At 44.8% G+C, this 12,979-nt stretch overlaps 1 protein-coding gene across 1 annotated transcript in view; it reads right to left on the bottom strand.

Annotated features, from left to right (window-relative positions):
• LOC124545595 (outer dynein arm protein 1-like) overlaps nucleotides 1–12,979 on the bottom strand; it is a 106,679-nt gene that overhangs the window by 45,830 nt on the left and 47,870 nt on the right. Inside the window, exon 6 of the mRNA XM_047124543.1 lies at nucleotides 2,260–2,429. Within this exon, the coding sequence (XP_046980499.1) occupies nucleotides 2,260–2,429 (170 nt within the window). The remainder of the gene's footprint in view (nucleotides 1–2,259; nucleotides 2,430–12,979) is intronic.

Genomic DNA, 12,979 nt, shown 5'->3' with positions numbered 1-12,979 from the left:
CCAACTACGCGTGTCACAAGGAAGTCATTATAGTTTATTTTCCCCTGGGCAGCAGCTCAGGTACTGAAGTGTGGACACGTGGACACGAAACGGATAGCCTAGACTCTCAGACATAGCCCATTTCATTGCACAGTTACAACTACGCACAGTGCATCAGATGGTAAATGATGCGATGTGTTTGCGGGAAGACTGTTACATGCAGAGAAAAAACAAATAACGCATTGAAATGGGAACGTACCAAGATAACAATTGCCACAATAACTGTACGTATATTCCTAACTATTCCTAACACCCTGTTTATACCAGTACACTTTATCCCCACCTGTCTCGGGTTGAACGTTTAAGGCCCTCATTAATCGTCGAAGTCCTTGACTTAGACCACAAATGCTACGCACATTGTCTCTCGTCATTCTGTCTGCATTTACATCATGCAAAGTTAGACTTACTTACTTGTTTGCTCATACCAGTATCTTCTTCATCCAACACTTCTCAAATTTTTCTTCCTACACTACTGACCATTAAAATTGCTACACCACCAAGAGCCGGCCGGGGTGGCCGAACGATTCTAGGCGCTACAGTCTGAAACCGCGAGACCGCTACGGTCGCAGGTTCGAATCCTGCCTCGAGCATGGATGTGTGTGATGTCCTTAGGTTAGTTAGGTTCAAGTGGTTCTAAGTTCTAGGGGACTGATGACCTCAGAAGTTAAGTCCTATAGTGCTCAGAGCCACACCACGAAGACGATGTGCTACAGACGCGAAATTTAACCGACAGGAAGAAGATGCTGTGATATGCAAATGATTAGCTTTTCAGAGCATTCACACAAGATTGGCGCCGGTGGCGACACCTACAACGTGCTGACATGAGGAAAGTTTCCAACCGATTTCTCATACACACACAGCAGTTGACCGGCGTTGCCTGGTGAAACGTTGTTGTGATGCCTCGTGTAAGAAGGAGAAATGCGTACCATCACGTTTCCGACTTTGATAAAGGTCGGATTGTAGTCTATCGCGATTGCGGTTTATCGTATCGCGACATTGCTGCTTGCGTCGGTCGAGATCCAATGACTGTTAACAGAATATGGAATCGGTGGGTTCAGGAGGGTAATACGGAACGCCGTGCTGGATCCCAACGGCCTCGTATCACTAGCAGTCGAGATGACAGGCATCTTATCCGCATGGCTGTAACGGATCGTGCATCCACGTATCGATCCCTCAGTCAACACATGGGGACGTTTGCAAAATAACAACCATCTGCACCAACAGTTCGACGACGTTTGTAGCAGCATGGCCTATCAGCTCGGAGACCATAGTTGCGGTTACCCTTGACGATGGATCACAGACAGGAGCGCCTGCGATGGTGTACTCAACGACGAACCTGGGTGCACGGATGGCAAACGTCATTTTTTCGGATGAATCCAAGTTCTGTTTACAGCATCATGATGGTCGCATCCGTGTTTGGTGACATCGCGGTGAACGCACATTGGAAGCGTGTATTCGTCATCGCCATACTGGCGTATCACCCGGCAAATGGGGTGCCATTGGTTACACGTCTCGGTCACCTCTTGTTCGCATTGACGGCACAGTAGACGTTACATTTCAGATGTGTTACGACCCGTGGCTCTACCCCTCATTAGATTCCTGCGAAACCCTACATTTCAGCAGGATAATGCTCGACCGCATGTTGCAGGTCCTGTATGGGCTTTTCTGGATATAGAAACTGTTCGACTGCTGCCCTGGCCAGCACATTCTCCAGATCTCTTACCAACTGAAAACGTCTGGTCAATGGTGGCCGAGCAACTGGATCGTCACAATACGCCAGTCACTACCCTTGATGAACTGTGCTATCGTGTTGAAGCTGTATGGGCATCTGTACCTGTACACGCCATCCAAGCTCTGTCTGATTCAATGCCCAGGCGTATCAACGCCGTTATTACGGCCAGAGGTGTTTGTTCTGGGTACTGATTTAACAGGATCTAAGCAGCCAAATTGCATGAAAATGTAATCACATGTAAGATCTAGTATAATATATTTGTCCAATGAATACCCGTTTATCATCTGCATTTCTTCTTGGAGAAGCAATTTTAATGGCCAGTACTGTATTTTCGTATACGCTATCCCGTGGATACACAGATTGTGTCATTCTGCTCTCCTCAGCCTCACTCCCATTTGTCAAAGTATATGACTGATGCTGTTTAGTGCAGAAAGATGTTAGCTCTATGTAATGTAAAATTAACGTTGGAATCACTGACACTTGCTTACCTCATTGTACATGTCGTTCAAACAGTTAAACTGAGCAAAGTTTTCTTCTTGAGTTTCTATGAAGCGCACGGTTAGTGCATCGACGTCATGCTGATCAGTAAACTCCTTAATGTCATCTAGAATCTTTTGATACTTCTCCCTAAGCTTCTTCATTTCTTCCTTTTGAAGTTCTGAAGTATCAATTAGAACAATATTTTAGCATAAAGAATAAATTATTTTGCATAAACACAAACTTAAGATTTGGCATGTTAAATGCAAATATACACTACATGATAAAAGAAGTGAAACACCCAAAAGACATGGTCGGATGTTAATGAAATATCCTAGATGTACACACCATCGGTTGGTATAGCAAAGGTTAGAGTAGCAATTCTCCCTGACAGGTGGAATGACCACCCGTGTGTATTAGTGTTCTTGGTGTTTACTGTTGTTACCGTGCCTGATCGGTATATAAGGGGCACGAACAGCATCAGATTTTGTGTAAACATTGTCAAGGACACAGAGATACCCTGTACTCCAGTGAGACAGTGTTATCAGCACCTGACAGAATGTGAAAGGGGTTTCATTATGGGTCTCCATTTGATCATCCAATGCGTAGGCTGCCCTTGCACCACAACACAACGTCTACGTTTGTCATGGGGCCATGATCGGGGAGCATGGACTGTTGATGAAATGCGCCGCATCATGTTGAGCGATCAATCGCGGTTCTATACTACCATGTATGACCACAGTCGTCTAAAATGGCGACGATCTGGACAGAGGTCCCATTCATCCAAAGTTTTAGAGAAGCACAGCGATGTTATTTTGGAGTCATGGTGTTGGGAGCCAACGGGTATTACTTCAGTTCACCGTTGGTAGTAAATGAGGGAGCCTTGATGGCACAGTGGTTCGTCATGGGCATCCTGCGTCCTCATGTGTCACCTGTCATGCGACACTATCGTGGCGCCGTCTCTCAACAAGACAATGCTAGTACATACATGGCACGTATCTCTATGAACTGTCTCTGTGATGTTGAGATATTCCCACGGCCAGCAAGAACCCCAGATCTACCTCTTACATAACATGTGTAGGATCAGTTACAACAGTTATTGCCCAGCTTGCCTCAGGAAAGGATGACACCCGAATCAGGCATGCATCACGGCCAGAAGGCGCCCAGCGTCATGTTGCTAAGTCGGTTCACACTATGTAGTTCTTTGTAAATGTCACTCTCTTCTGTAACCTCTGAAATAGCATTTCATACCCTCCCAGTCCCTCAAGTTTCATTTCGTTTCGTTCTCTCCTTCCAAGTGCTTGCCTTATTTTGTCAGGTAGCGTATTTTAAAAACTTTCAGAAACTGTGAGATGGATAAATGTGGGGTTAGATGTGGTACTGCTGGGAGCTGACTTTGCACATGTTGCTCTGCTACCAGTCGGGAGCCGGCCGCTGTGGCCGAGTGGTTCTAGGCGTTACAGTCTTGAACCGCGCGACCGCTAAGGTCACAGGTTCGAATCCTGCCTTGGGCATGGATGTGTGTGATGTCCTTAGGTTAGTTAGGTTTACGTAGTTCTAAGTTCTAGGGGACTGACGACCTCAGAAGTTGTCCCATAGTGCTCAGAGCCATTTGAACCATTTTCTGAACCAGTCGGGATTATCGATAAACGAGGTTTCACTAGACATGGCCTGCACCTAAAACAGGACTGGATGGAAAGACTGTACAGCTGTTCCAACACGTTATCCATAAGCTCTAGCTATCATGTCAAAAATTCATAATTTGGAAACTATTACAGACAGAGCTTAGTGGTTTCTTGTAAAGCATCTCTTAAACTTTTTTTCTGTTATGCCATAATTTCAATGCATGCCCGAAATCAAGGCGATATTAGAGTTCTGCCAATGTACAAGTCACCACTGCAGTATCAACAGATCAGACTGCTTCATTGCTTGCATGGCGGGCAGCAATATCAATGACTCGTGTCGTGCACATGCGGTCCTTGACACTACTCCACAAAGAAGTCTAGTTGCGTGACATCAGGAGACTGCTGGGGCTATGTGATGGGACCATCACGATCCATGCACCTCTCAGGAAAAGTGTCATTCAGGGCACATTCAGAGCATTCTGATCGTTAAAACTGCAATTGGGGGGGGGGGGGGGGGGGAGGGAGGGGCAAATTATGCGAAACATGATGGACAGCTGCTGCTCTTTGATCTGTGGTGGAGGAGCATGTCCAGATAAACCTCCACTTAAAGGAACGTCTTTGACACCGGCTGTCTTTTTAAAGGTTTTCAACCACCTCATTGTGCTTGCCTTTGGCGATGGTGCCCTTCCGTACAGTCTTAAATAAATCAGAGGCCGGGCGTGGAGAGGCTCTGTATTGGAAATGAGCTGGAGCCCGATGGGCAGCTGATGTCCGCAGCAGAAGACGACCCGCCGTAGCTGCAGTGTGCTGATACAACTGGAAGCAGGTCAGGGCGGTTGGAGGAGGCAGTGGCGGTATGGCAGATGAGACTGAAAATGCTATGACCGTCGCCTATTCAGGCACTGGGCAAATGAAATCGGTTACCCTCTGCGCCAACGATGAAAATGCACAGAGCAGCGTGGATCCTACGTCGCCAACGAAGGAAACATCGCAAACAAGAGTTTTCCGTCGTCGCCATTCTGATATGGAGGACGAGGCTTTGAGCCTTGGTCGAAACTTTATCCTCGTTGCCAAACTGTTACACTCTGGGGTTCGCTACGTACAGATAAAACAGCACTTGAGTAGACTGCAAGTGATAACACATTTATTTTCGGAAATGCAAAAGTGATATAGTATGATACATTAATCATATGATGTATGGAAGCAGATTGAAGCGATAAATGAAAACTTGTACCAAGGCTGGGGTTATAACTCGGGTCTCGCGCTCACTAGGCAGATGTGCCAACCACTAGGCTACCGTGGCACAGTGGGTTTTCACAACTGTACGGACAACCTTAGCACACTTCCACTCTAAGTATAAATTCCCAGCCACGCTTCAACCCACTTGGTATTTCCCCTAAACTCAAATAGCACTGCAGAAGTTCTCCAGCTCTATTGGAATAGCACCGTAGCATATGCCTAATGAATATGAGATCATCCGTTGATTCAGTCTGCATATATACTTCACAGATATATGGAATCTGAAAAGGTCTCTGGGACCATACGGTTTCATTTAATTATATCATCTATGCCTGGGTCTCAGGGAGGAGTTCCCATTTCGTTCAATGCTGGGGTGCAATTGCAATACAGCTGGAGAGCCTCTGCAATGCTCTTCGAATTTAGGGGGAATACCAAGTTTACTGAGGCGTAAATGGGAATTTGGATTGGGGAGCGAGTCCTGCTAGGATAGTCCGTGCAGATGTGCAAAGCCACTGTGTCAGCGTAGCGTAGTGGTTAGTGCATCTGCCTAGTGAGCACACCCAGATTCGAACCCCAGCCTTGGTACGAACATTCACCAGTCGTCTCGATCAGCATGTATGTACATCATAGATGCTTGCGGCTTTAAAAGGTCTCTTGAACCATATAGTTTCATTTGACATTAGTCTTAACAGCTGCAAGAACGCTATTGGCTGACAATCGATAATCGCGGTCAGCCCTGTAGAAAGTTTGCCATGAAAAACTCTAACAGAACGAAGTGTAGTATAAGGCCTAAGTCAGTAGGTCAGTGCCTGGCGAGAGAGTGGTCCGTCCGGCATAGGCGGTGGCCGGGAGTATAATCCGAATGAGTGACCGGAGCGCGTTCGGAGTAATTGCTCGGGGTTAATGCCAATGAGGAACTGACTCTTCCGAGGCCGTGCGCCGGCCTAAGTAGTGCTGAGGTGGAGGTACAGAGTGCAGACTGTTTTCCGGCACATGACTTGTAGAGGGTAGTTGTACCGCGGTGGTTGCGCCTCTTGTCACCATTTGCAACTACGACAGGCGGCGAGAGTGATACCTGTAACGATCGAGTCCTGAGTTCCAGGCGTTAACAAGAAGCCTTGTTATTGCTGTTGTTGTGCTTGCTTGGTACTCGGAACTGTTTTCATTACAGCAGGCAGATGCCTATGCCAATAGCACATGACAGTTGAGCCTAAATCAGCCGTGGGACGCGGTTGTGCGTGGAATTGCTCACCAGTCAGTGTGCAGATGCGAATGCTACACACAGTTTAATCTAGACCTCTACGTACGAGGGCTATTCAGAAAGTAACGTACGGTTGGTCGCGAAATAGTAACCACAGTGAAGATCAAAAATGTTTTATTTGCTTCCAGTTACTTCCCTGCACAGTCGCCACTCCGACTCAGACATTTATCGTAGCGCTGTTCCAACTTTCCAATACTCTCGTCATTCTCTACTCTGATCTGCAGCTTGTTTTCTATGCCGAAATGTGATCTTCGTAGCGAGCAATTCATGTGTACAGAGATGAAAATCAGAGGGAGCCAAGCCGGCCTGTATGATCGGTAATCAAATACTTCCCATCGAAAACGCTGCCGGAGCATCTTCATTGCCCTGCAGAGTGCGGCTGAGAGTTGTCATGAAGAAGGAGATGCATGACAGCTACGCTGTGTGGGCTGCATGAAATCAGGCAAAATCTCTCATAGGCACTCATAGTTGGTGAGAGACTATTTGTAGATATATTTCCGTACTCACTGTGTGGTTAGAACTGAAAAGAGCGACGTGACGCGATCAACGGGAATACTAGAGACACTGCCCAACAAATCTATACAAAGCTTCATCGGATTTTCACTGTGATTTCCATTTCGCGATCGATAGGACCTTACTTTCCGAATACCTCTAGTATGACAGTAACAGAATTCTTGCACAGTATTTAAAATACTGATATAGCGTACCAAATACAAATGCCAAAAAAAAAAAATGGGAAAGGAATCCAGCAATTAGTCACGAATCCTGCCCTTTACTATACGACTTTAAGGTGTACGTGACCAGATTCTAATTGAAACTGTTGTTTACAGTGCTGTAGTATATGTTGTCAAAAACCTGACGACATTATATGACTCGATTTAAAAGCACTGAAAGTAATTATTCAATAATTGAAATCTACATGTGCAGTAAAAACAGAGATTGAGCTGGCAACTGATTACTGAATTCCTCTTCTTTCTTTCAAATATACTACAGTCGCTGTACACACCTACTCATATGGAGTCAAACTTGGTTAATTATAAATCCTTTATTTAAAAATGAACTGGTGTCAATTCATTTACACGGTCACACTACAATCCATCAGCGCAGAGCTGTTCAATATTGTTTCCAAGTCAAAATCAAGCCAAAGGCGTTCCTTCCACGATCACCGGACTTCCCCAATGGAGAATATGTGGACAGAGAATTCGAGACCATTGTCACGTGAATTTGGAAACGCAAGTGACCTTTGGACGAATATAGAAAGCGCTCGGTAGAAGATGAACCATCAGTCTACAACATTGAAGAACTTTGCAGAATCAATGCTACGTCGCCTTTGAGAAATCATGCACACTTGTGGCGGATGGATTGGTTATTAGCCGTATATCCTTCCGCAAAATCCTTGTAGTTATCTTCTCACAATCAGTCGAGCATTCCATTGTCGTAGCTCTCCAGCAGAAAAGCTTAACATATTTCAGTCTCCTTCCCACAGCTCTTGCCCCTCCAGGACACTGGCAAACCTCTCAGTGCACAGGGATTGTGAAATACAAAACCACGTGTGTTTTCCGACAGATATCGGTCTTCTCTCTCACTGGACGCAATGAAGCACAGAAGGAAGAGTAGAGTTTAATATCCTGTCGACGACGTGGTCCTTAGAGACGGAGCACAAGCTCGGATTACGAAAGGATGGGGAACGAAATCCCTTTTCAGAGAAACCATCCCAGCATTTGGTTGGGGCGATTTAAGGAAATCACGGAAGAGCTAATCTGGGTGACTCGACGGGAATTTGAACCATCGTCCCTGAATGCTAGTCCATTGTACTAGCCACTCCGCCACCTCGCTCGATAGACACTGTGTGTGTGTGTGTGTGTGTGTGTGTGTGTGTGTGATTGTGTGTACGTGTATGTTCGCGCGCGCGGTATATATAAATGAATACCAACAGGGTTAAAACAAATGAAACAATAGAAAAAGCATAAATATCCCCGTGAATTATTTTAACCTGGCAGAAAGTAACAAAATTGGTTTTTGCTCAACTCGTGCCACGCATATTCCTTTAATTAAATATTTGACGCATTATATATTTAAAATTGGCAGTGCGCACTTGAGGACGTGACTCGGGACACGTGAAGTGATGAAGGGTGCGCAGTGCCATAGCCACGTGTTAAAGTTGGCTGACCGAGCATTATGGTAGAGGCTAACATATAAATACAAAGCCATCATTTTTACTCAGGCTGCAGTGTGCAGGCATCATTATCAGCACGTTCTTCAAGTTGACGGTGTAAGGCTTGCCCCATATCTGATGGAATAAATAAAACTAGTATCACTTCATTAGTCGTATGAATATTAATCGGAAATAGACTGTTCACTCCACTTCGATCCCAAAAAAAAGAACTTCCTCACCAAGTAATATGAGCAGATACCACAATCTATGCAACGCACAACAAAGAGCTAAGGAGCTTCTCTGCACTCAAAAGTAGTACACGAGTAAATTAGTTTTCCGAGAAGCATATAATCTATTTATTCTACTTATTCCATAGCACGCATTTTACTATGAAGTGGGAAAATTAACATTTAATGATTCTGCGGTGTTATGTGGCACCAGATTCTTATTCTAATCGCCATCCGAAACATTGTGAAAAAGCAGGGAGCTCTCCATGCTTCCGTCCAGAAGTCTCTTCACATTCATGCATCCCTAACACTCAGATTCTTATTTAACGAGTCACTGACATTGAGTTTCTCAGCAGAAAGAGGCCTATATTATTTTAATAATAATGGTATGGAGAGCATGCCCTCCTGGAACCGCGGATATCTTTGCGCATGTCTGCATTCAGCACTGACTGTCTTCTGTCACAACGCTTGATAAAGTTCACAAGGCAGGGCACACAACAATCAGAGGAGTTGAGAAATAATTCGATAAGTAGTAAGGATACAGCATGAAAGTAAAATCAGCTTCCATTTTCGAGTTATATTGAACCCAAAACGGAGTACAACTTCAAGTGGTGGATTGTTCTAGCGACTACACTTCGATCATTCCTATACGAATACATATTCTAATAAGCCTAAAGGAGCCATTAGTGTGAAACTGTGAGGAACTAAATAGTAATAAGGTTAAACTGCAAGAACTCGAGGATATGTGTAGAGACTCAGTCCTTCACATAGTTGTGTGTAGTTCTTATTGTTATTTTGGTTTCACTCCGTCTAAAGACCACCTAAATTTCAAAACCTCTTGAACATAGATGCTCTTCGCTTGTTTTGACAAAGCATCAGCAACTGTTGTATTGTAATCATTACGAGTAGATGATACTTGTCGTTCTTTCAGTATTTATAGACTGAATGACAGTTTTGATTAACGATGATTTATTCTGCATTTTACTGTCAGCCTTCTGCGTTCCTCGTTCCACATTCTGATGACATCTGTTTTTCCTTTCATGTTAACAGAAGTTGCAATCGAACTTGCAATCGATGCGCTGGATTGCTTTTTCAAAAAATGGTTCAAATGGCTCTGAGCACTATGCGACTTAACTTCTGAGGTCATCAGTCGCATTGCTTTTTCATCACGGCTTTTGGAGCCCACTTTTTCGGTCATAGGTTATGGTTCCCTTACACAGTATACTTTCTCGATTTGGAACTTTGTGTTATTCGTAGGGTGCTCATGTTTCGCGGTGAATGTCGCGTTGTCGTTCATTGATTTGTGCTCTTTTGTTTTTGGGTTAGTGCCTCCATAAACGAAACAGAATGACAGTCTAAAGTCAGCAAGAGTAATTACACACATGAGAACACCACTCTTCAAGTTTCCATTGGAACAAACGGAATTTATCCTATTTTATTAGACTTCTTCAATCCTGCTTCGTTCGTTAACCCGGAGTTCCAGCTAATCGCCATCAGAAACATTGTGAAAAACCATGGAGCTCACCATGCTTCCGTCCAGCAGTCTCTTCACATTCATGCATCCCTAACACTTAGATACTTATTTAACGAGTCGCTGACATTGAGTATCTCAGCAGAAAGAGGCCACTGTCTTTGCCGAGTCATTGTGTACGACCACTAAACTTCAACACTGCCTTGAAAGCAGACAAATACCTACGTAGCTCCCACGCCCGCTCTTGGAAACGCACTTGCGAACTTTCCAAACTTTCTTCGCAGGGAGACAACATTACTAATCCTTAGGGATCACTCACTCCCGACTTAAACACACTCAGTATAACTTTTCAAGCCACCAGCTCCGTCCCATGACTCTCGTATTATCCTCGCGAAGGCTCCCAACTGACTTTCTTTATGTCCTTTAGCAAATCAACCTTCATTACATTGCGTACTTCCTGCTCCTGTTTATGACCCTCCTCTCCAAAGCCCTACATCCTGCTAAAACTAAGACTAAGAAATCTGTAATTGGATTTCAGTCGCCCTCATTCAGAGAAAATTTGATAATTTCCTCAAAATGGTGGCAATCGGTGGAATGCATATAAAGTTCCCAAAGGCTACTTATCCAGCCTTGGGAGCATGGAGGTACAGGGACAACCATTTTCAATGGAAGTGAGGCAGAATGAGAAACCTCCGTCAGCAGTTTCTTACGCTGCAACAAGTACCAGTCCTCGGCCCTGTTTTTAAGGTATGAGGTTCACTGAAGTGCAGTGTCATCAAGGCCATAGAACTCCGGTGCGCCGGAACCACCCTAATCATTCTCTCAGTAGCTAGTTTGCATCCATAACGCCAATGCAGTGTTGGCACCACGCAATGAAACCGCAGAAGAGTACAGTTGCTGCATGCAGCCCCGATGTATGAAAACCGCCGGCGTAGCCACGCCTCCCAGACGTTCGTCATGCCACCGCAGTCGATGACCTAACTTAAGGTCGAGGACAGGAACACTCGGCTCAGTTCGCGGCTAACGATGAAGACGACAGCATCGCCTTAGATAGTTCAGCAATGTATTAAATGTTTCAGCAAGAATTTTATGTGAACATTACGTCAATCATTCTCCAACTGAACAGTCTTGTAAATAAATCTGTACCAAGTGATACTTTAACACTGAGAGACAGTTGTAAATACATGGAACATTCCTGTGGAGATAGATTGTAGAAAGCTAAATACACTCCTGGTCATTAAAATTGTTACACCTCGAAGATGACGTGCTACAGACGCGAAATTTAACCGACAGGAAGAAGATGCTGTGATATGCAAATGATTAGCTTTTCAGAGCATTCACACAAGGTTGGCAACGGTGGCGACACCTACAACGTGCTGACATGAGGAAAGTTTCCAACCGATTTCTCATACACAAACAGAATATGGAATCGGTGGGTTCAGGAGGGTAATACGGACGCCGTGCTGGATCCCAACGGCCTCGTATCACTAGCAGTCGAGATGACAGGCATCTTATCCGCATGGCTGTAACGGATCGTGCAGCCACGTCTCGATCCTTGAGTCAACAGATGGGGACGTTTGCAAGACAATAACTATCTGCACGAACAGTTCGACGACGTTTGCAGCAGCATGGACTATCAGCTCGGAGACCATGGCTGCGGTTACCCTCGACGCTGCATCACAGACAAGAGCGCCCACGATGGTGTACTCAACGACGAATCTGGGTGCTCGAATGGCAAAAAGTCATTTTTTGGATGAATCCAGGTTCTGCTTACAGCATCATGATGGTCGCATCCGTGTTTGGCGACATCGCGGTGAACGCACATTGGAAACGTGTATTCGTCATCGGCATTCTGGCGTATCACCCGGCGTGATGGTATGGTGTGCCATTGGTTACACGTCTCGATCAACTCTTGTTCGCACTGAGGGCACTTTGAACAGTGGACATTACATTTCAGATTTGTTACGACCCGCAGCTCTACCCTTCATTCGATTCCTGCGAAACCCTACATTTCAGCAGGATAATGCTCGACCGCATGTTGCTGGTCCTGTACGGGCCTTTCTGGATACAGAGAATGTTCCACTGCTGCCCTGGCCAGCACATTCTCCAGATCTCTCACCAATTGAAAACGTCTGGTCAATGGTGGCCGAGCAACTGGCTCGTCACAATACGCCAGTCACTACTCTTGATGAACTGTGGTATCGTGTTGAAGCTGCACGGGCAGCTGTACCTGTACACGCCATCCAAGCTCTGTTTGATTCACTGCCCAGGCGTATCAAGGTCGTTATTACGGTCAGAGGTAGTTGTTCTGGGTATTGATTTCTCAGGATCTATGCCTCCAAATTGCGTGAAAATGTAATCACATGTCAGTTCTAGTATAATATATTTGTCCAATGAATACCCGTTTATCATCTGCATTTCTCCTTGGTGTAGCAATTTTAATGGCCAGTAGTGTAAATCTTTATATCTACAATTTGACACAAAAGCCCGTTACTAATTGTAAATTAAAAACTGCACGGAGCAACATAAGTAGAAAGGTAAAAACTAACACACATGCTAGAAATAATATGGGGTTTTATTGAAATCAAAAAATGTACTGAAAATTACGAGCAGACGGTGCCTCATATGATACAAAGCAGTAATTAGCCTAACAATCGATTTTTTTAGAAAGTACGATGTTCTTTATAACAAATGCCCAATATGTCAGCCGCCATTCACCAATAATACTTGTGGTCGAGGGACACTCTACAGCA

This window comes from Schistocerca americana, chromosome 8, assembly GCF_021461395.2.
Source record: "Schistocerca americana isolate TAMUIC-IGC-003095 chromosome 8, iqSchAmer2.1, whole genome shotgun sequence".
Taxonomy (NCBI): Eukaryota; Metazoa; Arthropoda; class Insecta; order Orthoptera; family Acrididae; genus Schistocerca; species Schistocerca americana.
This window is presented reverse-complemented; position numbering and strand designations above follow the sequence as displayed.